The 25584-nt window shown below is 40.4% G+C and overlaps 1 protein-coding gene across 1 annotated transcript in view; it reads left to right on the forward strand.

The window, feature by feature from the left end:
• Nucleotides 1-24748, forward strand: part of ell (elongation factor RNA polymerase II) — a 34476-nt gene extending 9728 nt beyond the window's left edge. Inside the window, exons 2-12 of the mRNA XM_034147169.1 lie at nucleotides 1878-1922; nucleotides 10153-10274; nucleotides 11619-11782; nucleotides 13302-13552; nucleotides 13635-13759; nucleotides 17228-17294; nucleotides 19948-20767; nucleotides 21153-21219; nucleotides 21700-21871; nucleotides 21969-22013; nucleotides 22103-24748. Of these exons, the coding sequence (XP_034003060.1) occupies nucleotides 1878-1922; nucleotides 10153-10274; nucleotides 11619-11782; nucleotides 13302-13552; nucleotides 13635-13759; nucleotides 17228-17294; nucleotides 19948-20767; nucleotides 21153-21219; nucleotides 21700-21871; nucleotides 21969-22013; nucleotides 22103-22207 (1983 nt within the window). The 3' untranslated portion in view covers nucleotides 22208-24748. The remainder of the gene's footprint in view (nucleotides 1-1877; nucleotides 1923-10152; nucleotides 10275-11618; nucleotides 11783-13301; nucleotides 13553-13634; nucleotides 13760-17227; nucleotides 17295-19947; nucleotides 20768-21152; nucleotides 21220-21699; nucleotides 21872-21968; nucleotides 22014-22102) is intronic.
• Nucleotides 24749-25584: the final 836 nt, after the last annotated feature.

A 25584-nucleotide genomic window follows, 5' to 3' on the forward strand; every position in this document is an offset into this window, starting at 1 on the left:
TGAACTAATGATGACAACGTTAAGGAGAACATGTCCTGTAGCAGTGGAGCTACCTCTGTCAGGAGAAGTGTGTGTGAATGTGGATTTGGTGATTTCTTGGCTACGTTTGGGGACCATGAATGTCTATGTAAATGATCAGAAGCCATCCAATAGTGCAATCAGTTTGGTCACAACACTGTAGTTGTAAGCCGTGACCATTTGCTACGAATTGAAACTTTCACTTATTGCAGGAGTGAGTGAAGGGAAGTGGCTACTACTTCAGATTATGTTAAGAGTTTCTCAGAATCTAGCGTTTCTAGCTAAACTGTTAGGCTGTAAATAGACTTTGGGATGGTTTGGGTAGACTTTGCCTACATCCACATCTCTGAAAGGTTTGGTACATGATGATCATAAAGCTAAGAGTCAAAGCTCCCGATAAATAGCCATATTTGTTCGAATTCAAGAGATTAGCCAGCCCATATTTGGAGCTCAGGGGTTGGTTGGTTGTAAATACTGATTTGGACTTTTTAAGTGGAAAAAGTGTGCTTTATACATTTCAGGACAGAAGGTCACCAGTCTTTGTATGCATGCTCCAAATCTCTGGATCAGGATCAGTCAGGATTTATACAAAGCACGTTGTGTCTTTAACGGGCTTGACCTCCTTTAAACTTTATGCTCTCTCACTTGATCCACTAAACCAAGGAAGAAAAGTAAAATACCTTCCTCTTTTTAATATTCAGGTTTAATTCCTCTTATACTTTACAATCTGTTTCATGTTGGTAGCATTTTCTAATTTAATGTTTACAAACAAATGATATTCAACACTGAGTTACAAATCCTTAAATCAGCTTCTGGTGTCACAAACACTTCTGAATATACAGATTAGGTCAACTTTTCAAAAACACATTGTTTTGTGTACAAACAGTCTCAGCACATTAGCATAGCAACAAAGTTAGCCTTTTTTTTTTTTTTTTTTAATTCTGTGAATTGCTCGATTTCTTTGTAGACTTGATCTTACGGAAATGAAAGTGCTGAGTGCTTCTGCCTCTAATTTAATTGAAATGGAGAAACTGAAACCAAATGTGGAGTTATAAGAAAAGTTCTGATAAATTCATAGCATGGGGTATCCCCCTGGACGGTGGATTTGATAGTGAAACAGCAAAGAAAAAACCCTGATCAACCCTTCCTCTTCTGCATTTCCAAAGCAGACATATCTTACAGAAGTGTATTATATATTATATTAAACATGCCATCTTAATTTGCACATTTGACTATCATAAATATATAAAGTGTCTTTGTATATTTGTCATAGATGTAAGGCAATTGTATCTGTTTTTAAATAATATCATTTTGAATAGGAAATACAAACAAACTTAACTTGGATTTTTATGAATGATATAAGCAAAACTTGACACGCATTATACTCAGTACTGAAATCAGACTGTATTTGTCTTCATGATGTGAGTTATGCTAATGCAGATTGAAATTGCAATAGCAAAGCTTTGAATATAATCATATTAAAGTTGTGGCTAACATCTCCTTTAAACAAATGGTTTGGTGTGTTAAACTGGTTTTATGTTGGAACTACATTCAGCTACCTGTTCTTCGTTACCCTAGTTGGAAATAAAGAAACAGGAAATGATGGTGGATTTAGCTCAAAACCCTTTATGAACTGATGCTGAGTGCTTGCCACAAACCTATTGCAATGCTTTGCCTTGTATACATTATTTACATCCTGTTGTCTTTTTTAACTCGTAAACTTCTCATATACAAATACATTTGTAAGCAGTTTTATTGTTGGAACCTCAACCTACAGTATAAGATGGATTCTCATTGTGAATTTTTTAATTGTGGTTATTTGAAAATGATCTAACAATGCTGTTCTTGGTCTTTTATAGGTCCTCTCATCACGACCATTGATCAGATTTAATGGAAACCAAGGGGTAAGAATACATTTTTCTCTCTCGCTCTCTCCTTCCAGGGTGTCCGCGGGGTCTTATAAAGTATTACAAGTTGATAAATCAATTTAGCGAAAATGAAGGCTATTAAAAAGTATTAAACAGCATTTTCCAAGGTATTACATTTTGTAGCTTGTTTTCAATAAGTATATAAATTGTCCAAAGAGGTTGTGTTCTACAGTGTGCCTGAATGTAATCATTGCGTAGGTGTGTAGTGTGATTCTGTGTAGTTTATTTATGGCATCCCGTTGGGTTTGACGTCATCTGAACCGGACATCGCACGCTCACTGCTTGATAGCGAGCGAAGGTCCGTTTACGCCGGTTGTTAAACAACATCGTTATGGGGAAATGCAAGTTTGCATCTCTTGGGAACAATGCCTAAATCAAATGCTACTTTCTAATGGTTTATTTTTCTAATAAACCTTGCATTGGGTTGGTCACACTTCATTCTCATGTGAATTATGATAAGGAGTTATCACAAGCTGTTAAGTTGTGCTATCTTACAATCAATACTGTATATAGTAAATGTGAGGTAAAGTGTGTCGCCAATGTAACCGGTTAGAATTCGAAGTGGCGATGAGGTCTTAAAATGTATGGGAAGGGTCTTAAAAAAAGGTCTTAAAATGTATTACATTTGACTCCTGCATATACCCTGCCTTCGCAATTTCCTCATTCAATGCAAACTGAGTTTTTTGGTTAATAGAGATAATGTTAAAGAAATAAAGTATTTTTCTTTTATTCATACGGGCAATATTATAGTTGGCCAGATGGATTTCAAATTACAGGTGTCTGAGCCAGAAATGAATTTAGATTTAACATGACCTGCCTCACAGAAATTCCGAACTTTCAGAAGAGCATTTTGAAGTTCAAACTCCAACAGGCGTCTTTACAAACGGGCACGTGATCATGCCAACATGGGTATCATTTTCAAGCTAGCTATTTCCTCCACCAACATGACACTCCAGTGCCATGTCTTGAAAGTGTCGGCCTTCAAGAGCAGTAGGAAAGCTGCTAGCAAAGCTGCTTCGGATTGAATGATGTTCTTTTTGCCATATGTGTCATGTGCAGTGTCAACAGAACTTTTTATAAGGCACTATTTCTCAGCCTCTCTTGGCACAAGATTAGTTTTATTTTTGCTTTGGTTCCTAAATGTACAAAATGTCAAGTGGGCCTTTTTTGCATGGCAGGCAAAATACTCCCAAACCTATTTTCTAATACATGATAAGTTCTCACTTGTTAGTTCCCACTGTGTTGTTAGTAAGTGCCTCCGATGTATTATATAAAGCTAAAGGAAGGTTTGTTTGAATTCTTCGTAAAAAATGTTTAACAGATGATGATAATGATCTTTATCTTTATGCGTTAATCTCTCTGAGTTCTCTAGGATCCAGTATAATGATATTTGGGACATTTCATATCTTGGAAATCAAATTGGATCAAAGGCTCTTTTGATGATTAGAGAGGGTGGCTCTTTTGGTGGCTGTCAATAATTGTGCTATCACCAATATTAAAGGTCCCATGTCATGCTTTTCCAGTTATTACCCGTCCCCTTGTGTGTTATGTAGCTTTCTGCATGTAAACGGTCTGCAGAGTAAAAAAACCCTCAAAGTACACCCTGTAGCGAGTAAAACTCTAACACAGAAAAGGCCTGTCTATGCTGCCCCAGAACGCCTCGTTGGAGATTTTTCTTTTTCCGTTTGTTTCTTCCGGGAACCAAGTGACGTAACGACGACCCAATGGACCAATCCGCGGAGCCGTTGCGTAACACATTGTAACACATAATCACTGATGTTCCGCTGTAACGGTGGTGGACCAATCAGAGCACACTGGGCTCACAGGGAGGGGGGGGCAGGAGCTCCAACAAGCCGTTGAGGACAGAGAGTGAATACACATACTATACAGAGATGCTGTATGAGAAACCAATGTGAGTTTGGAAAATTGCACAATGTAAATCTATTCTAGTAGACCTCAACAATGGAATTATGATCAGTAGAAATGGCCATGTCATGGGACCTTTAACATGACTAGTGATAAAGCGGCTTTAGCTAGAGCAGTGGTTCTCAACTGGTCAGGCCTCGGGACCCACTTTTTACTTGGTCAATACATCGCGACCCAACATTTTGAAGCACTCAAATCTATTCAACAAAAAATCGTGCTGTAATATATATATACGCTTTTGAGCATACAATATTAATAAAATAAATTGAAGTACAGTGCATATATCCCTTATATCCCTTCACAGAACTAAAGTATGCTTTTAAAAAAGGTTTAATGAGATGATGGAATCAAAGCTGAACTATATAAAAAGGCACACATGCTGAAACCCAACCCCAGCAGGGGGGTCTGGGGGGATTCTCCCCCAGAAGATTTTTAGAAATACTAACATAAACTACGCATTCTGGTACACTCTGAGAAGAAAATCGGGCCTTCAAAATAAAAGTTTGACTTTTTCACCCCAAAAAAAAAAAAAAAAAAAAATCCAATTTTTTTTTTTTCCAACTTTTTTTTCTTCACTCACACATCCGCGACCCACTCGAAACGGGTCCGCGACCCACTTTTGGGTCGCGACCCACCAGTTGAGAACCACTGAGCTAGAGCACACTAAAAGCGCGGAGCTGCTATTATTCACTACTGCAGCAAAAGTAGAGTTACATCTGCCTGCCACTGCCTCTTTGCTGTAATAGGGGCACGGCAATAAATGCACAATGTATGCTAAGTGTAGGAACAAAACAAGTTGCAATAAAATAGATTGAGGATCCTTATTTCCCACAATGGAAGAAACTGCCTCCTTTTCTGCAACTGGATTCTGGTTGTTTATGAGAATGACAAATCTCACACGAGGGCCAGTACTCTCTCTATGAGCAATTGTCTCCTCAAAGACAATAAACATCCACATGCTCATAAGCATTCTCTGCTTAATAAACGTATTCCTGCATGAGCAAAAGGCAGCACTAGCATGTGTTAGCCTGCCCAGACTGACTTACTGTGTGTGTGTGTGTGAAGTTGACATCCACAGATCTTGTTCAATCAGCGACCTCCTTTTTATATCCAAAGATTATTTTTGCGGTTCATCTTTGTACAAAACGCTCTTATGAGGCATTACTGGTCACAATGCGTCCAATAGCAGGATTTCTAGCAGCTCTATCCTATGTTTTGACATATATATACTCCTCTCTTCCGACCGATTCCCTTTCAACCTTACTGCCTACACTGCATCCTGTGAAGGGGTTGACACTATAGGTTATCAAAGGTCATCAAATATGCTGTAAAACGATTAGCACCATATCCAGAAATGCAGGTTGAATGTCTGTCCTTGGGGTAGACGTTTGATTAATTATTAACCTTTTGTTTTACCTGTTACACTAGTCAGCATCTAAACTTCTGCACATTTCTCAATTTTCTGAGGAGGATCTCAGAGTTGTTTACTCTAAAATGCTTCATGGTGAAACATTAGATTTGCCACATCCTCATGTTGTTATTGGCCAAAAGAACATAAACACTTAGATAAGAGACTCAGCACTTTCTTCCTTTTTTTTTTCTTCAATGTTTTTCAATGTTTTGAAGTTGTGTTTTTATTATGACACGGCAAGATCATGAAGCTGAGTTCATCGGCTTTCCCCTCATTCATCGTTGAATACAGTGTGCGAATTCCCACTCTTAGAAAAGGGTGAAAGTTTAGGTGGATGGCAGGTGGCCATAACTAGAACATCAGCTTGTTTGTATTGTGATTTCTAGACATAAGCAGTTTTTTCTTAAACTTGACACTCGCATGTCTAAGGACAAACGAGCAAAAACTGCTTACAGACAGCTGCACTCACATTATAGCACAAAACCCGCTAACACCTCGTCTTGTCCATGCTGCAGTATCACACACACACACACAGCTTGTTAACATGTATTTATAATGCTCGATATGTTGCTATGGGAATTAACTGAATGCTTTCCAAACTCTCATCAATAAACCTCAGGCAGCAGCAGAGAATTTTGTCTAAAATAATGTTTTGGGTGTGCAGGTTGTCTTGAAGAATTTGTAAGATGTTGGATATCATATGATCCTTTGTATAGCTCTGAGTATTTTTGTTATGGTCTATGATTTCTACATTGGCAATAGAAAGATGGATGGATGGATCCGCTGTCAGTCCGGTAGATGTTGGAGAGGGTGCTAACAGTTATCCATAATTGAAAACAGTTTGTCCAGTGTCGTCCTCTTCACCAAAAGTGTCCAGTTTGCAGCTATTATTTGAGCGTCTTCTCGGATTCTTAAAACGAATCATGCTGCCACCCTGCTTCAATTTGTTTGTATGAAATTGTGAACAGTGCTGTGAAATTCTGCACAGAGCCAGTGTCCGTTTCTTTAAATCGCCTTTTTTCGCAGGCATTGAAATCGCATATGTATACAAGCATTCAGGCATATGTGTCGTGTTTGCACAAATCAGACGGTAAACCTGATGTGTATTATCCAAAGTTCTAATGCTGAAGAGTAAAGGAAGGCATGTATTTTTCTGGTGCAGCCGGCTCGGTTTGTGGAGGAGAATCTGTCACTGTTATCAGAATGGTAGTCAGAAGGGAGAAAGTGGCTAAATTACAGAGCAGATGGCCTGGCTGGCTGAGCTCACATATATTCATTCACTCATATTCATTCATCTGGTGCTGCTTCTCTCTGGGCTCTGACTAAGTGCACACTCGCATAACAAGTTTCCTACATGTTTTGCAAAGGAGAGTATTTAAAGACACAAAACAGGCAATTTAGCGAAAAGTCGGAGTTCAGACTTGAAGTGACAAAAGATGGTGTATACAACGCCTACATTAAACACGTATGATCAGTAATAACTCAACACGGTCGATGAAGCTTCTATTAACTGTCTAGTTGGAGAGTTAATGGAAGCTTCAGAGCCCAATCAGCCGTCATTGACACTAGATGAGCCTTATCCACAACTGATGTCCATTTAGCATGTTTAATTGTTGGCAGAGGCAGTTGGAGAGAGAGAGCTCTCTGAATGGCTCTTCGGCCGAGCAAATCAACAGTTTACAATAGTTTTCCAGCCAGTTTTAATCTCTAATTATTATATATTATACAAGCTAAATCTTTAAATTCCAGCTACAAATGTTATCTGAACATTAGATGAAGAAATTGTGTGTGTTTACATTGTTGTATAATATTAGGCTATTTGAGTTTTTCTCCTGCACCATCAATTTGGGATAACAAATACTGACTGCTGATAAGTTCATAAACAGAAGACAGAAATTAGGCCACATGAAGCGAAGCAAAGCAAAGCTTCATCTTTGATGTGGGCTTTGTGTTTCTGGCCTCTATCAGTTTTGTTGTTGTTCTGCCTCTTTGCTCCTTTTCTCTCGCCTGTTCTTGGAGAGAGGACCGGGTGAAGTGCGTGGGGGGCATTGTGTGCTCGCTGCCATACAGAATGAGAAGATGAGGCTAGCTGCAGGCAGATTAAGGAGGGGGTGGTTGAACACCTGTTGAAAATCCACTTCCAGCCCTAGAAAAGCTTTCCAAAGGTGATTATTACTTGTAGAGATAGTGTTTCTTTGTCCTTCATCCAGTGTTTAAAGTAGTCTCTTTTAAACTGTGCCTTTTTCCATTGCTCTCTTATTTTAGCTTTTGTGTCAACAGCTGGCTAAAGCTTTGATAAACACTTCAACCGATGCTGTTGCATGCAAAGTTTTTAATTTGCAAGTAAAACAGATTTAAACCTGTGGGTTTATTTGTGTTTCCTTAGACGAGAAAGCAGTTGGGTTCACATTAAAATAATGTTCGTTTGAGGTTCCCCTGTCCACAACTCGATATTACCTGTTATTTCACCTCAAACCCCTCAAGATGCACCCTCTACTTTTCAAAAGTGAAAAACATTGACATATTTCAATGCTCAAGATTGAACATGACAAACATCACATTAGAACGACTCTTTTATATTAGTTTACAATAGACTGTTTTATAGTCCAGGTGCACTATAAACTAGAGTAAGGCCAACTCATTGACAAAAAAAGGAGTGTCAGCTTCCACCCTGTGACCCGCTTTCTTAAGAAACTGCACTTTACCACGCACGAGTAAGTTAGTGTATGCATATAGTGGGTTTCAACACTCTCTCGTTTCTTAAGCCTGAGCCATTTGGTGTGGAGAGGCGTCTTTTATCCTCTACAGCGTGAGTCAATAGAGCCTCTCCTTTTTGTTGGTTCCTCTGCCTCTTAATCATGTCTGGGTTTACACAATCAATGTTTCTGCATATCAGCTGTGCATGTAGGTGTCCTTCAACTCTGGCATAGGACATTTTTAGCATATTTAATGTATTCAAACTACCACACGTTTTTTCCTGTAAACTCAGGAATAGAATCTGACTGTCACATTTGAGGCTGGGCATATCCTCTAATACACTCTTACAAGGAATTGATTGATCTTTATTGGTCCTGGAATAAGCCATTTATAAATTATGTATTGGGCTTTGTGTGAGTAACAGGAGTTGCTTCTGTATTTGCTGTATTCACATTTAAAGGGGCCCGAATTATGCTAATGTTCATATTTGTGTCTTGTGCCTCTACTGTGACATGTTTACATACTTTAATGTTCAAAAAGCTCTTTATTTTCTCATACTGCCTGTGCTGCAGCAACTGGCTGGTTGAAGTCTATAGATTAGACACAGCAGAGGGTTGTAGCAACTGTGAAAATATAGAGCAAGAACATTTATCATTTTAACATATCTTGTTGTTCCTCACAGACGTTTCAGATTGTTCTTTGTAACAGGATTTAAGTTTGTCTTTTACATCTGCGGCCACAAATGTCTCTACATCCTGTCATTTAAATGTGTACTAACCTATTACACAATGTGGTGTGGGATCGTCCTCTTCCTGTGTAAATTGTTGGTTATTGTCATAAGGACGATAATAACAAGTACCGCTGAAGTTGTATCGGTTATTGATTTATCTGTATGAGGTCGAGTGCGGCAGATGCAGTAAGTGCGTTATGTTATGGAGCATTATGGAAAACTAAAAGCAAAGGTCTTCCAGCGGATAAAATAATCAATACATAATACGACAGGCACACATAAATGGATATTGTAGTTATTTGTAGTCGGCCATATGCAACCTTCATGTGTTCGGATTTTTGAGTAAACAGAGCTAATCTGCCTGCAGTCTGACAGCACGTCTGACTCCTGATGAAGAGGCCAGTGAGTCACCGGCTGAGCCTCTGGTGGAGGTTAGCTCAGTGCTCACTGGTCAAGAGGAGCTGAACTGGGGATCCTGAACCATCGAATTCAGCATATTTTGTTACCGTGTGATGCACAGCCTTGATGCTCATGAAAGCAGAGCTGAGCTGGGGTTAGCCTGCCAGGGCCTCGTGGAAACACAACCCTCCGCCTGACCTTACCTTACCTGCTCCTAAACTACCGTTCCTGCTGGTTTTCTCTCAACTTATCAAATGAATTAACTTGTCAATCCTTTAATGATAGGGTGTGAAAATAATTTTGAGGTGATGTCAGGTAGACTTAATCGCCGAGGCAAAGTTTCAGTGTCACCCTCGGCTCTCTCTTTCACATTTCTCTCTAAGCAGATTACTGACATGCCTCTGTGCACCGCATTCAAATGTTAACCATTTCACCCAGTGCTCAATGAAAGATGTCTTTTAAAGCAGAAAACTAAGCATCTGCATCACAGTTGTACATGTCAAATTATTTCCTCAATTTAACCAAATTGTCCCGCAGCTGTCTGATTACTGGTTCGCAGAGTTGACTCCATGTCCTCTGTAGTCTTCCAAATGTAACACCTGTAGTGTGGGATGAAGGGGGACGAATAAGATGTGCCTAACTATGTTGAGGCTAGACACTGCAGAAATACCTATCATAGTTCTTCTGTTATAGTCATTTACCTGTGGTTCCTCCAATCACACGTTGGGAACACTCTGCCGTGCTGGAGGAAGACAAGGCAGCAGATTTTAGCTGCGTTTTTCTGAGGCTTTCAGTGTTTTTGAAGCAGGCGAGAAAATGCCTTGGGCTTACTGACAGATGTACGTAGTCGGAGCCAGGTTTTCAAAGAATGGAGCACTGGCATTTGCTTTCTGAATGCCTCAAAAAAAGAAAATGATTGTTGCTGTATTGTAAAAGGTTTTGAAGGCTCTGTGGCCCCTTGTTCTGACACTCACTAATTAAAAACGCGCATAGCTCATGGTGATTTCATATTTTAATGTTTTATTCTTCTTTGTCTTCAACAGAAAATTTCAATACCACGGTCAGAAAATTCCAGTGAACTGCAAACGTTTACTTTCTACCTGTCACATGTGGGCAGAGATAACCCCCAGGGCAGCTTCGACTGCATCCAGCAGTACATCACCAGGTAAAACCAACACTGAATTTCACTCACTTTTACTCCTTTCTCTCATCAGATCTGCAACAAATCTTCTTCTGCAAAAAACAGATTCTCTGACAGTAACATTTATGTCAATTGTGGTGGAACATTTGAATACTGTCATTGAGGTCCGTGTGAATAATCAGCAGTCTTTGGAAAGACAATGAGTGTTTTCGGGTAGACATTATTTTTGATTTAACATTTCTATAACGTGAGCTGAATCCCTGATGCTTAATATCAGCTCTGGTGAACACAGTTGGGATTTTGGCTGAACATAGCTGCTACGGTGTGGAAAGATGCACACATGATGTCTATAACATTGCATTACACCAGTATCATGCACATGCCTTCTTTACTTTCATTTAAAAGTTTAATACCAAATAGTGTAATTAAATGTATAATAGATCTTACAATAATTGTATATTTGTCTATTTTATAATTTTTTATTCAACAACATACATTTTTGCACAGTTGCAAAAATAAGAACACAGTTGTTAAACTTTTTTTTTTTTAAAGTGCATGCATCTTTGTTTTTATGCATTTAAGATAAATTAAAAAGTGTTTAAAAATATTTAAACTTAGTGTAGGTCTTGCTCTTGCTGCAAGTGTTGTGTCCTTTAATAGCATCAGGGGCCGTCCTGTTCTATGCATAAAGCTTGTTCTGCACACTTTCTCTGGCATAACATGGGCAGAAATGTGCTTGAAATAAATAGGACCAGATGTTTGTCATGAGGGGGAAGGAAGTAGAAAACAGAATTGGAAACAACAAAACATTTCTGACTCTCAATGACCCCATTATTCATAGAATATTTGTATCAAGTGGGTCAGGTGGAGTTCATCCACATCTCCGACTGGATCCTAATCAACCTCGAGTTCCAGTCTAAAGCCCAAATGACGGAGCTCAGCTTCCACTGACCGCTCCAGCGCCATCTCATTTTCTGCCAAATCCCCATCGGAGTAGAGGGGAATCAAAGAGAGCCGGAAAGTCGGGAAAGAATGGGATTTGATGCGGCAGTGAGTCGTACTGTGGGAACACACAGTTGGATGGAAATTGTAAAAATAATAGTTGTTCCCTCCAGGGTGCTTAATGGAGCTCATCTGGGAAGGAATGCACAGAGAACAGACGGGTTATTACAAATGGGGAGAGATTCTAGGTTAATGCCTAGTGGATTTATGGTTTATTTCCTGTCTATTTAAAATAACTGTCAAACTTATCAAGTTGCAACTTCTTTAAAATAAGGATATCCAATCTTTTCCATCCTATTTCTATTGAAGCTACTGGTCACTCTATCCTAGTCTTCCTCTCTCACCGTCTCCTCTTTGTTTTTGCAGTGAAGGGAGCATTCAGCTGGATTGTTTGGGTGGGATCCAGGACAAAATTACAGTTTGTGCCACGGACGACTCGTACCAGAAGGCCAGGGAAAACATGGCCCAGGTCGAGGAGGAGACTCGCAGTCGGAGTGCCATCGTCATCAAGCTCGGGGGGAGATACGTAGGTGAGGAAAACCGGCACAGATGCAAGCAGACCACCTGACTATCACTCCTAGTAGTATATTAAACTCACTTCTTCATTTGCTTAATCAGGAGGAGGTATTTCCCAGTGGTGGAAGAAGTATTCAGATCTTATATTAAAATAAAAGTAATGAAACCACAGTGACGACATACTCTGTTGCAAGTCAGAGTCCTGCATTCAAAAAATGTGTACCTAAGGAAAAGTACAAAATCTAAAAGTACTCATTATCCAAAGTGGCAATTTTATGGAATAATATGTTAAATCGCTCGATGATGATTAGTGAGCATTAATGTGTTCATGATTTAATTTTTACAGCTAGCAAAGGATGAGATAACATTAATATCTTATTATACTGCCATTTACCTCCATCCATAATGGCATATCATAATGTATTGTAAATCATAATGTCCAAATAAATGTAAAACATTTAAGATTTGCTTCCAATATGTTGTAGATTAGAAGTTTAAAGTAACATGGGAAACTCAAGTAAAGTACATTTACCTCAAATGTCTTGAATACAGTACTTAGTTACTTTCCACCAATGTTATTTCCATTTAAACTCCATAAAGTTTTAGGGAGTTGACAGACAAGAATAGAGTAGAAGAATATCCGAACCGTGCGAAAAGTCAAATAGCTCATGTGTTTGTGTAGCCTTTCTCTGCTGGTGAATGGGTTCATGTTGCAGCAGACGGGCAGTTTGAGTCTGGGGCCCAATGGCGGAGGGCCAGAATGCCTCATCTGTAACCAGGACTTTATTGAATTTGATGGTGGTTTGCTTTCTAAATGCTCAAGCAGCTAATGTGCCACATGCACACTGATCCTCTTTCTCCCCAACCCCGTGATTGTAATTTTAAACATGCAGAGTTTCTGACTTCTTGTTTTGGTCTCGGACCTGCGCCATAAAACAAACCGTGCTGCAGCAGCAGTAGCAAACCACAGCAGCACTGCCTCATTGCCTGCAAAGAAAGAAATCCAGTGTTAGCCTATTCACTGTTCAGCAGTGAGTCAACAAAAGTCTAGTCCCTGTGTGCTGTGGAGCCAAACGCTGTTTCAGGCTCAGAAGAAGGCAACACAATATTAAGTCTAAATCACCTGAAAAAGGTCTCCGTGGGATAAGGTGATAAAAGCTGATGTGTATAATGGAAGGTGAGTACGGGGGACGTGGCAGCACTAAAGATCAGTGCCTGATGCATCTTATCTGAGTCATCTGCAAGTTCCCGAAGCCATTATAAGTCACTGAGATAAAAGATGTTGACAGAAATATATTTCTTGCTGTGATTTTTGTTATTTTCTGTTCTTATGAAAACAAGCAGGCATTGGCTGCCAGCCCACAAGTCACTCGGGTCCTCTGCCACCAGCACTTTTGTTTCAGTGCTAGATTGAAGTACTAAATGACTCCTGCCATTTATACTCAGAATAATGCAAGTCCTAAAAAAGTAGTTGAGATAAATTCAACTTTTCTAATGCTCCTACTTCCCTTCTGTAACTCCTGCACTCTTAAGGTAAAAAGGTTCAGATCCGGAAACCGGCACCTGGCCTCTCAGACGTCGCCCCGCTGCGGAGGACGTCTCGGCCCGTCATCATCTCGAGCAGCACGCTGAAGAAGGGCACGCCTCAGCACAGGCCGCTCAGAGAGCGCCTCACACACCTGCTGGCCCTCAAGCCTTACAAGAAGGCTGAGCTGATCCTGAGGTTGCAGAAAGACGGCCTCTTGCCATTAGACAAGGACTCCCTGGATAGCTACCTGCAACAGGTTAAACAAACACATTTATTGCCTCTGTTTCCTCTCAGAAACTGAGGAGTAGACTCACGATTCCATCTTTCTGCTCTCCCAGGTGGCGATTCTGAATGGGAAGGACAACACCTTCACATTGAAGGACAATTTGTATAAGGACCTCCAGATGGACTGGCCAGGCTACACTGAAGGAGACCAGCAGCTTCTCAAGAGAATCCTGGTTAAGTAAGTCAGAGATGTGGATCACTCGCTTTAAACGCATGTGTTACCCTCGTGATGATTCTCATCAGCCGTATATCAGTCAAGATTATATCAATCACATCAGAAGTTTAATTTTATGAATTGTTGCTTTGTAAAACCTAAAATAGTTGGATAAACACTAAAAACCCTTTTACCGAGATTCAGATGGCAGAATTTCTTTTTTGTAAAATTGATCTCAATTTATTTTTGATAGGCATTTTAAAAATGTCTTAAATCTAACTTGCCTTATGCTGTATGAACCCTGAGTAGAGTTCAGTATTGTGACACAGCAAAGCACCTTGTGTTATTGTTTGTGGTTACTCTGTGGAGAACGCTAGGCTGCAGGGTGAGTGCTTCTGGTATGTTGGGACTATAGAGCTGCCAAGCTTTGTAGATAAACTTATTTTCTGTCTGAGGTTTAATTCTGTATTCTGTACACTTGAAATGGATGTGAAAAACCCACCTTTTCTATTACAACGGCCGGTGTGTCCCAAGGAAGTTTTCTGTTTGTTCTACTGAGGACCGTGTTGTATTTGTTGACAGCGTGAGCTACTGGCCTTCTTCCTAGTGGAAAAAATGTGGTTTCTCAGGATCTGGGACACCAAGGGAAGGCAATCTTCCTGCTAACTATTTATAGAGCAGGCAGGCAGGCAGCAGTGCTCCGGAGCTCAGTTTGTGTTGACGTCAGACTCAAGAATAGCCCCTATTCACCATAATCAGCTCAGTTTTACCTGTGGTGCAACTTTAAATGCAGCGTCAAGAGTGTCAACACTGAGTGACCAGCAGAATGTAAACCCTTAATGCAATAATCCTGCAACATATACTACTTTATAAAACGTAGCTGATATGTCCAGCTTTTGTTGAGACTGCTGCTGACATAGTTGTATGTTTTGTATTGGGCTGTTGAAAGGTGTTTTTGTCCACCAAATCTACATAAATGGAGAGCAAAAACGACCTGGCAATATAATAAATGTAACGACACAATCTAGCCTTTTCAAAGTGGCATTAAAAGTGAAAGATGAAATAAACTTTTACAATGTTAGTTTTTATTAGTTCTACATTTCTTTAATTCCAGTGTATGTATTTAGTTTGTAAAGGCATGAATACTTCCCGTGTCCCTGTTTTAACCGTACTTTGAGCTCCGTTTGTGAGTTAATCAGCTGACTAACAGCCACAGCCTTCAAACTAATGCCACCCCCATGTCCTCCAGAGTTTTGAGCTAATGCAGGCAGTCACGCAGGAGTAGCACAGCAACACGATAGGAACGCACATGATGCAACAGTGTTCCAGCACATGCTGATCCGTGCGTGAGATGGCTGCCGGCCAAGGTTCAGCCATATCGGTCAGCGTGCTGTTTCACTCGTAGCTCCTGCCTCTCTATCTGCCTGTCCCCAACACACACACACACAAACACACACACCCTGATTGAACTAGGGTGGGGCATTGACAAGACTCGCTGTTCCCAACTGCTCCCTTCTGATGCAGTTGTCAGTTGTCAGCTGTGACAGTGGCGTGTCTGCGTGTGCAAAGTGCTCTTCTACATGTCAAGTTATGACAGCCTGTTTGTAGAATTTATTTGTACTTTAAACCAGAGTGTGTTTGAGCAAGTATACTGCGCTCTAGCTGTAGTGGTGGAATTGGCCGTGCTGGAGAAAGAGTGTTGATATTTAAATTACTCGGGGCTGTCAGGACATCAGATTTTCACAGCAGGATTTCACGGTTAAAAGAACTCATGATGACCATGTTTTCATGATGTTTCCTGGAAAATCTGAAAATACAAAATCTTAAAATACAATGCTATCAGTTAAATCAATCTTCAAGTGTATTTATTGTTCGTTTTGGGTCTTTTAATGGCAAATAAATTACTACATAATACAAGTATAGGGAGTTGGAGAAAGATTCTGTTACTATGCAAAAGTGTATATTAAAAAGGCAACCAAATGAACTGATTAAATCAACTAATGATAATATATAAAAGCTTTATTTGTATAGCACTTTCCATACAGTAGGTGCTGCTGAAAGTGCTTTAACAAAATAGCACACATCACAAATTAAAAGACAGCAATTGATTCAAGTCAGGTCAGAAGTTTAAACCTTTTTGCATAGATGCTGAATATCATGATAATATAACAATTCAAGGAACAAAAGGAGATAAAAACGGTATTCAAAAAAAGTCCACGACCACAACCCTCTCAGTCAAACGAAGGAAGACTTAAGATAAAATGAATAAACCATGCCTAACATCTGCCAATATGATATTATTATGAATTATATCAACATTATGTGTATAATAAAAATGTTTTAAAAGTATTGTGGTCAATATCATTATAACCGGTATATTGCAACAGCCGGAACTCCCTGAATTAAATAAAAGTAAATTGGATTAGACTGCATTTGTTCAAACAAGACTGGATCCACGTGTAGCTTTGTCTTGCCCTAGTTCGGTAGGCACCTTTTGTCTTGGTTAAAAGGCTTTTTATTTGGCACTGCTCTCTTGTTTTGACACTCCTACTGTGTGCCACATTAATCTGATACATAATGAGGTCTGAGTTCAGTGCATCATAATCAATCTGGGGCTCTGTTGTTCACACCTGACACTAAGATGGTTTTTGGCTCTAAGTACTTTATAGAGTTAAGTTGTCTGTATGAAAGACAGTAGTGCAGTGTGTCCCTGCTCCTTTCAAATGTCCATGTTGCATAGAGTGCATATTGCTTGATAAAACTCTCAAACATCTATACCCAAAATGAGCTGCAGCACCATATTCTGTCTCTCTCGCTTTCTCTCTCACTAAACAGTGTCACGCTGCTTTCTCACTCATCCTGAACTAGCAGCCAAAATTGTTCAACCATTAATAAACACGCAGCATTTGTCTGTGAGGTTACACATATTCCTCTGTAGAGAAGAAAGGAAGATTTGGACTCATAAACTGGTATAGAGCTTGCAAACAGATTGAATGATTGTCCATTTTTCAACATCAAGGTTGCGGTTATGACCAAGTGCTGCTTTTGTCAAGTAGGCCCTCATTTGCTCTGTTGTCATAGCTACCCAACTGTTGTAACTTGTTTTTAATGTCCTCATGCGTCTGTAGAATTAGTGACTGAGGAAATGGTAGCCACACAGTTTGTTTTCAAGCACATAAAGAGGACATATTATGCTCAGTTTCAGGTTCATATTTGTCATTTTTTGTCTGCTGTGACTGCTCTGATTGGTAAGCTGGGCAGCTCTGTTGTGATTGCACAACCACTTACAGATGTCCTGCCCTTTAGCCTATCATGTACAATGTGCTGGAGTGGATAGAAATGCCATGTCACCTCAACATCTAGATAGATAAATGAGTGTTCCTGTAGTGCTTGTATGCAGGTGGATATATAGAATATTCAGAAATGATATCAAGTTTTCTGTGTGTGCGTTTGTCGTCATTCATACTTTCATGTGTTCACACTCTCTTATAGGAAACAGAACCAGCCCCCCCCTGTGGAGAGCCCGCCCAAAGAGCTGGCCGGCAATTCGCCATCTCAGGTGAGCTTCCCGTTTCCTCGTCTCTCACTTCCTCACACTTCCTAATCCCTAATCTACTGTAGCACTCTCACGTTCCCAGTGGGCTAGTGATGGATAATATTGTAACTGCATAAAACAATTTCAAGCTAAAAACCAAATAATCGTTTTGCAATACCGGTTTTTATTGTAAAATAATATTAGTTTATAGGCTGTTAAATACTGAGCTCTCAAGCAGCTTGATGTTAATTCAGTAGAGTGTAAATACGCTCTGCATAGCTCATCTTTAACCAGAGCTTGTTTGCCTGCGACTTTTCTGGCTGATCCAATGCAAATGTAAAGGGGAATCGGGGACAAAGATGCGTCTCAAATTATTTATTTATTTATTTTACATTTACCCCAGGTTACCTACATTCTGGTTTACTGGGTCGTGCCTGCAGTCTTTTAGCTTCTGGTATTTCCCAGGGAGGATTCTTCTAAATTCTCTTGCTCCCTCCAAACTCTGAGTTGTGTGTTTTGTGTTTCCTCCCTGTCTTTCCAGTGGATTTCCTTGCGGAGTATGTTTTCTAAACTGGATCCAGTTCCAGTTTTACACACTTATGGGCTATTCAATATACATTGTTTGTATAAGAACTAAATCAAGTTGCTTCCATATTTAACATCATTTGACTGAAGCTCTTTTACCCCCTCCTCGTTGCATAATTCATTTTTCATTTACCTTGTCCTGCTGCTCTCTTTTTAAGGTCATTCGTGACTCCAGAGTTTAGCCATTGTTTACACTTCCATTAGGTAGGAGGAGGAGCCGCTCTGTTTATATTAATAGCTCCTTCCTCTCAGGTTCTTCTCACCTCAGACAACTAGTGTACGGCCCTTCCTTTCCGCTCCCTCCCTCAGTAAACACTGTGCACAAACACACAAGCAAACAGTACCCCCGGTTCTCGTTTAGAATTATTTGTATAAAAAGAGAGCAGCGCAGCAGGTAAAGCTGTTTGTAAAACGTCAGATATGTGAGGGATGGAGAGCTGCAATGCAAACAGAGGACGTCCACACAAACACAGATAAATGCGTAAATAATTTCCACCCCCGCTGGCACTTTCAAAAAGTTTTACATTCACTCTGAAATACAGAAACGAAGACCAAAACTCTGCGTCTTGATCTACTGTTAGTGGAAGATGTGTTTATCACAGCCATCTTATCAATTTAACTTTTCTCCGAATACTGATGTATAGCCCCTATCTGCATCCATGAAAATATACACAAGCATTAGAGCCATGTTTTCCCTGTCCAAACTACAACCTCACAGCCATTCCTCCACATTTCAGTGTCTTCAGGTTTCAGTTTTTTGGGTGTCAAAAGATTATAAAGTGAGAATTAAAGGTAGGATAGGTAAGAATGGAGAAACCAGCTCGAGTGCGCTAGAATTTTTTTAAAGTACGCAGCCGAAAAAAATCTGCCCCTTCCTTCAGACTTCCTTACAGAGCCCCTCCTCCAACACACACGGACGCGCACATGACCAATGAGGGCACGAGATAAGTTTGTGCACGAGATGGAAGGCTGACAGGCAGGTAGGCCATCCAGTTATTTTAGCCGGGCCGGCTCAGATGATTGGTCGTGCTTTTTACAGCGCCACGGCTTCCACAGATGACATTTTATTATGTATTTATTGTCAAAGCATTTAATTTATTCATTGCTATCGGGATGTTAAGAGCATTCCATGGAATATAACAAAAAGTGTTTCTGAAGTGAATTACCTACCCCACCTTTAACCTTAATAGCTTATTGTAAAAAGAGTCTTATTGGAATCCTCCCCGTTTGCCATTACTGTTGTTGTTACAGCACCCTAAAGTAGTCGTGGTGGGTCGGCCACTCCCAGAGACTTTAGTTAGGCTGGGTCAAACAGAGCCCGTCTGTGCTGCCTTTCACAATACCAGGGATTATATGACAGTCATTATATTCTCAGTGCTGCTGTGAATACAGATCACCTTTCTTTATACTCTTTCTGCTTCCTCCATCTGTCTGCGTGTACTAGATACTCTCCTCTGTCTTCACACTTCCTTTTGACCTCCTCTGATCGGAACATTTTATTATCACGGACTGTGCTTTACCTGCTGCTCACTCTGAGTTGAATAGAAAAGGGCTGCACAATGAATCGACATTTTAGCGTAATAGGCAATATGCTGTAATACTAAAATCACAGGAAGAAAAAAATCTCTTTAAGCCTAAATAATGTTTAAAAATTATAATGAATAATTGTGGAGCTGCAGAGATGGTTTGTAGAATTTTGTATTGCTTTATACATATCTGCCTAGCTCAATCAATGACAATAACAAACATTTGTTGTAATATTGTTAATTTTTAACTAATAACTCAATGTATAAATACATGTAGTAGAGCAAAAGGTACAACATATGTATCCTGGCCTACAAATTATATTCTACAAACTTTATAAAACAAATGTGTTGGTGCAGATCCTCTTAAAAAAATCACACCTAAGATATTTATCAATGATAAGAAAAAAATGTATATGTTGGAGGGATTGATTATTTTGAATCATATTGCAGTATCAGTTAAAATATTCAAAATTAGATATTTTTTCTAAAATGTGCAGCCATATAATTGAACTCCTATTGAACCATATGTAAGGGTTCAGCTACTTAAACTGTTATTTCTCCGACAGAAACGGCCAGCTGCTGACTTCACCGACCCTCTTGCCAACAAGAAGCCCAGAATATCCCACCTGGCCAGCAAGGCTGCAACAGCCCCAGTGAACGGCAAACTCGGCTCCTCCAACGGGAGAGTGGAGACGGGCAACGGGAGAGTGGAGACGGGCAACGGGAGAGTGGAGACGGGCAACGGGAGAGTGGAGACGGGCAACGGGAGAGTGGAGACGGGCAACGGGAGAGTGGAGACGGGCAACGGGAGAGTGGAGACGGGCAACGGGAGAGTGGAGACGGGCAACGGGAGAGTGGAGACGGGGAGAGTGGAGACGGGGAGAGTGGAGACGGGTGCAGCGCCGGCAGCAGTGGCGGTTTCCATGGCGGACAGCGGCATGACGTCCAGCTCCCAGCAGCTCCCGGTGCTGGACATCCCTCGGCCTTTCGAAGCACTGTCAGATGTCAGCAACGACTCCAGCCACAACGGGAGAGACTGCGACTCTCAGGAGACCGCCGTGTCCGAGAGGCTCAGCCAACCGCCGCCTTCGCTGTTCACGGCCTCAACAACGCTCACGGCGCCCAGCATCGTCACATCATCTCCGGGACACACGGGCCCGGATGTCCCCCGGGACAAGAGTCCTTCAACCTTTGTCAACAAGTCCAAGAAGAAGTCAAAAAAACATAAAGACAAGGAAAAGAGCAAAGACAAGGAAAGGGTGAGAGAAAAGGGGAAGGAGAAGAAGAGTCGTGGGGAGCGAGTGCAGCTAGTGCCTGAGCCGAAACCTGCCTGTGACATGAGCCCAGCAAACCTCAAAAGCAACAGTATTCCACACAAAAGCACAGGTGGGAGCAACACACACACACACACACCTCCACCTTCTCTACCAAATTCAGTTTCACAGCAAGAGATTTCTGAATAAAAAGTACTACTTTGTATGTGGATGAACAACACTTAGTCATCACTGTGAGTAGGTGATGTGTCATGTGACCAGTATGTGACTCACTGATTAAACGGAGACCCCTGCTGTTCATCTTTATGCCTTCAATAACCCCAAATACACTCCTGTGAATCCAACTGGAAGCTTACATCTTTAGAGGATATTGTTGTAAACAATAACAATAAAAACCATAATTATCTTTTTGCAGGGTAGCTTTTCCACGGCAGATTTCACACAGACGCGACTTATTCAGATGAATGCCCTTTTATAACGAAGTGTCTTTGTTTCAGATCTGAATGGGATGTGCAACAGTACCAGTATTCCTACGTCATCACCTGAGGTGCCAGACTATTTATCGTGAGTATTTAACGCAGTTGTTTTCATTTTGACAGTTTTAGTCTTTTGAAGTTAATGAATTGTTTGATTGTTTTGTGTCGGTACCTCTCATAAAGTCTCCCCTCTGAAATAATACATTGCGAACCCAACTTCTTTTGGAAATAAATATTGCCACAAACCTTTACAGAGAGGCAAAACACAACTTGAAATGGGACCTAATTAGCTCTGACGAAGGGTGGGATTATATGGATTAATAAATATGTCCTGCATGACATGTGGGTTTTTGGTTATTGGGTTTATTGGACAGCCAACCTAGTTATTTGAAATGTTGAAGGGATCCTAAAGCTTTTTTTATTTGTTTTTGTGTGTGCGAGCTAGTATCGTCATGTCCTTAATCTGTATCTCTTGCTTGTCTCCCTCTAATAACCGTTATTTCTCTCTCTTGAGCTTTCATGTAACTGGATAGCTCCTCCCTAAATCTCTCAATTATTTCCCTCCTAGGAAGTACATGGTGATCGGCTCTCCGGAGCAGCGTCAGAAGTATAAAACCGATTTCAACGCCGAGTACAGCGAGTACCGGGGTCTGCACGCTCGGATAGAAGGCATCACCAGGCAGTTCACGGTGCTCGACAACGAGCTCAAACAACTCAACCAAGGCACAGACAAGTACAAGGTACATCCCCTACGCAATGTCATTTTTAGCACTACAACGATCCACCAATCAGTTTTATTCTTACCCTTTATTCTGTGTGTGTTTTCTCTCTCTACAGACAATCCACAATCAGATACTTCAAGAGTATCATAAAATAAAAAAGGTAAGATTAAGTCCGGCTATAACATATTTCTGTTTTAAAAGTGCGTAAATAGATGATCAGATTGTGACTGTTTCTCATGTCCCCTGCAGACTAATCCAAACTATAGCCAAGAGAAGAACCGCTGTGAATATCTACACAACAAACTGGCACATATAAAGAGACTTATTGCCGAGTACGATCAACAGCAGCTTTAGAAGTAGTTATTGCACAGTGTTTACCTGTTGTCTCTGGAAACCACGCAGATAAAGGAAAGCTCTGGACTAAAAAAAGTGTTCTCATGAAAGATGCCATGAAAGGAGTATTCCCCTCATTGGGGCCAAAGGCTCTAATGAGGAATAAGCAGGACACACAATCTTTTTCTCTCTTTAATTTTATTATTTTTGTTTATTTTTTGGAAGATGGGGTTGTGCCTAGTGTGGCCAGGTCCGTCTGTGTAGTTACAATGCATTCAGAAAAAAAAGTTCTGTGTGGCTTTGTTTTTCTCAACAGCCCACCCTGAGGTCTGAACGAGACAAACGTGGAAACTTTCCCACTTTCTCGGGAGAAAATCCCCCAAAATCTTTCCTGCTTTTGAAACTGGAGGGAAGAAGGGGGGGGGGGGCAGACTGTATGCCAAATGCAACTAATTTGTTTTTGAGTAATGAAATGATACATCAGTTTCCCCCATATCGAATGGTTATGACGTTGGAGTCTCCGTTTTTGTTTTATTTTTATTTATTTTTGACACTTAAATTGGGGGGGGGAACGAATTTTACACTCCTTCATATCAGTACTTAAAAGCTGTCTTTTCTTTTCTGTCCTCACATCTTGAATGTCCGCCAGTATTTTATTCAGAAGCTGCCTTGCTCATCTAATTGTCAAATCTGTTGGCGTTTAATATATGATTTCTCTTTTAAAGAGATGCAGATATACCTTTTTGATTAAATCAAGCATCCAAATGCACACAGTCGGACGCCTGTTTGTGCACTCGGCTTTTCTTTTCTAAAATATTGTGCAGATGTCTTAACAGAGGGGACATGTGAGAAAGTGTCCCGTCACTCTTTAGCGGTTTCCTTCTCCGAACACTGTCCTCCTCACTCAGTCGTTACAAGCTGCAGTGCTTGTTCATCGGTTACTACAGCGGTCGTTAGTAATGGTTCATCATAATGCATCAATGGAAAACTATAATCAGCTCTTAATTGGTTGTCTTTCCACTTTAGGTCATGATGGCTTTTGTAGCAATATGAATTATCCGAAGAGTTTATCGCCAGGCCTACTCTTCATCATGCTTCAGAAGATCCTCGAATTGTAAGATGATGCAGACAGGGGAGGCTTTTTTCTTTTCATCTTTAAAAAGTGGTTTATATCCACAGATTTGATTTATTTCCTAAGTTAGCATTATTGTCCCCTTTTAGTTATGTTGAAATGGTGTTTACAGTTTCTTTAAAAAGATCAGAATTTTGGTTTTGTCTGCTCATCGGCCCATGTGATAGTCCATCGAGACGACTGTTAAGATGAAGCCATCCTCAATCATCTTCCGGGGGGTGGGGCGTACGCTCACCTGCGACCAGTTTTTGCCTTTTTCAAATGTGATGTCAGATTTTCACGGACCTGAAATCTATTTCCTGGATAAGCTCTAAGAAATGCCGCGTCAAGACGTATCCACTCGGCGTTTCCGAAAGAAAAATTAGACCTGCTGTATCAGAACTTCCCCTGATGAGTCGAGTTTGGTCAGCGAGTGCATTTCTGATATCGATCTTTTTATGTGAATATGAAAAATCTGCACTTTTCTCCTGATCTTGCTGTTACCTGGGGGTTTTGTCCAAATGACACTTTTCTCTTTGTCCATCAGAGTGCATGCTTTATGAATGTGTTACAATGAACAAGTCTTTGTATCTTTACTTGAAGAAGAAAAAAATAACTGCCCAAGGATATCGAAAGCCAAGCAAAGGCCTAGCCCAACTGAATTCAGTTTGTAATCAATTCGACGTGGCTCTGACCAGCATGTATACCAAAGTGCTTACCGGGTGGGATGAAACAAACGCTCTACCAAATGTTGGCAAAGGAACATGTCGCAGTATTCTCAACTTCCTGTTATCATTTCAATTTTCATCATTTATCACCCAGTGGACTTTTTCCTCAGTGTTTTTCTTGTGAGAAGTCAGAGGAGGCTCCTTTGCTTCTGATGAGATTTGCATGACTGTACGGCAGGTTTCAGATTATATCGCTCTCCTTTTGCAAACACTACATTTAGGCCAATGCTCCGAGACTCATCACAACGATGCTGCTGAGTCTGGATCTGGGACTTAGTGTATCTGGAAAGGCGTTAAGTTTGTAAAGGGGAATGTCTTGTTACCAGATGTATCATCGCCCAGTATGGCAGTACAGACACTTTCCACCTCTCTTACTGTATCTTTTCTTCTGTTACGGTCAAAATCCATTGTGAATGAGTTCATCAGTAAAAAAACGTTTTGCACCACAGCAAACTGTTTAAGAGTAACGATATGCCAGCACAGGAGTACCGTTGTATGAGTTGATTGTGCCAAAATGACCTGTTGTATAGGTTTTTTTTCTTTTCTTTTTCTTTGAGTATATACATGCTGCTGTATAAGCAACGAGGGCTTTGGAGAAGAGTCGTGAAATGTTGGCGCTAAAACCCAAAGCACGCCTTTTTGAAAAACCATAAGGGACTGGGACTGAAATTGATCTTTGTTTCAATAAAAATTCTTTAAAATCCTTATTTGTGAAATTCTGAACCAGTTGTTGCTGTCAATTATTATTACAAGGTTACATTTTATTAGAAGTGGTAGACTTTGGTTGTTTTAAGTTTTTATTTTTATTTTTTATTAATCTTATATATTTTTTTAATGGAGAATATTTATCGTCTTGAACATGGATAGCAATACCGTGAATGTAAATGACACGGGTGTTTTGTCGTTTTTTTGTAGGAGGAAAAGACCAAATGTAACACTTTTACTTTGGAGAGTACATAGATCAGCTTATTTCAGCCCTAAAACCATTTTCTAAAACAAAGTAAGATGGAGTCTGGTTTCTCCTTTCCATAAAACTATTAAAAATAAATAAACTCAGTATTTGATTTATAATTTTTTACTCTTTTCTCACTCTGAATAGTCTTCTAACATTTGTTTAGAATTACTGCAGCCTGTATTGAAAAGGCTGTCCTGTAGATGGCAGCAGTGTCACACGTTTAGTCCCAAATGCCTCCACATGGTGCAGGGACACTTTGTTTTTGTTCCAAAAAAGAGACATTCACTAGAAACCTTTGGATCACTCTGCTATCCTCAGTTTGCATTGTTTAACCTGAGAGTTAACGTGTAACAAAGTGTCAGCGCCAGCCTCTAGAATCTATTTTACTCCAAGGAAATGATGGAAAATGTTTAGTTGTCCCACTCCTTTGACTATTTATGGTAATTGGGCAGTATTCTGTACGTGTTCCTAGTGACCATCCGGTTATAACCCATGACTGCATGCTGTTTTACTGCCAAGTCTGTCCCTTGCACCGAAATGCAGATTCCACAAAAGGCCCTCAGCATGTGAGTGTGAGCAGAAGACCTGCAGCGGTGCGAAGGAG

This window comes from Trematomus bernacchii, unplaced genomic scaffold (assembly GCF_902827165.1).
Source record: "Trematomus bernacchii unplaced genomic scaffold, fTreBer1.1, whole genome shotgun sequence".
NCBI classification, from domain to species: Eukaryota; Metazoa; Chordata; class Actinopteri; order Perciformes; family Nototheniidae; genus Trematomus; species Trematomus bernacchii.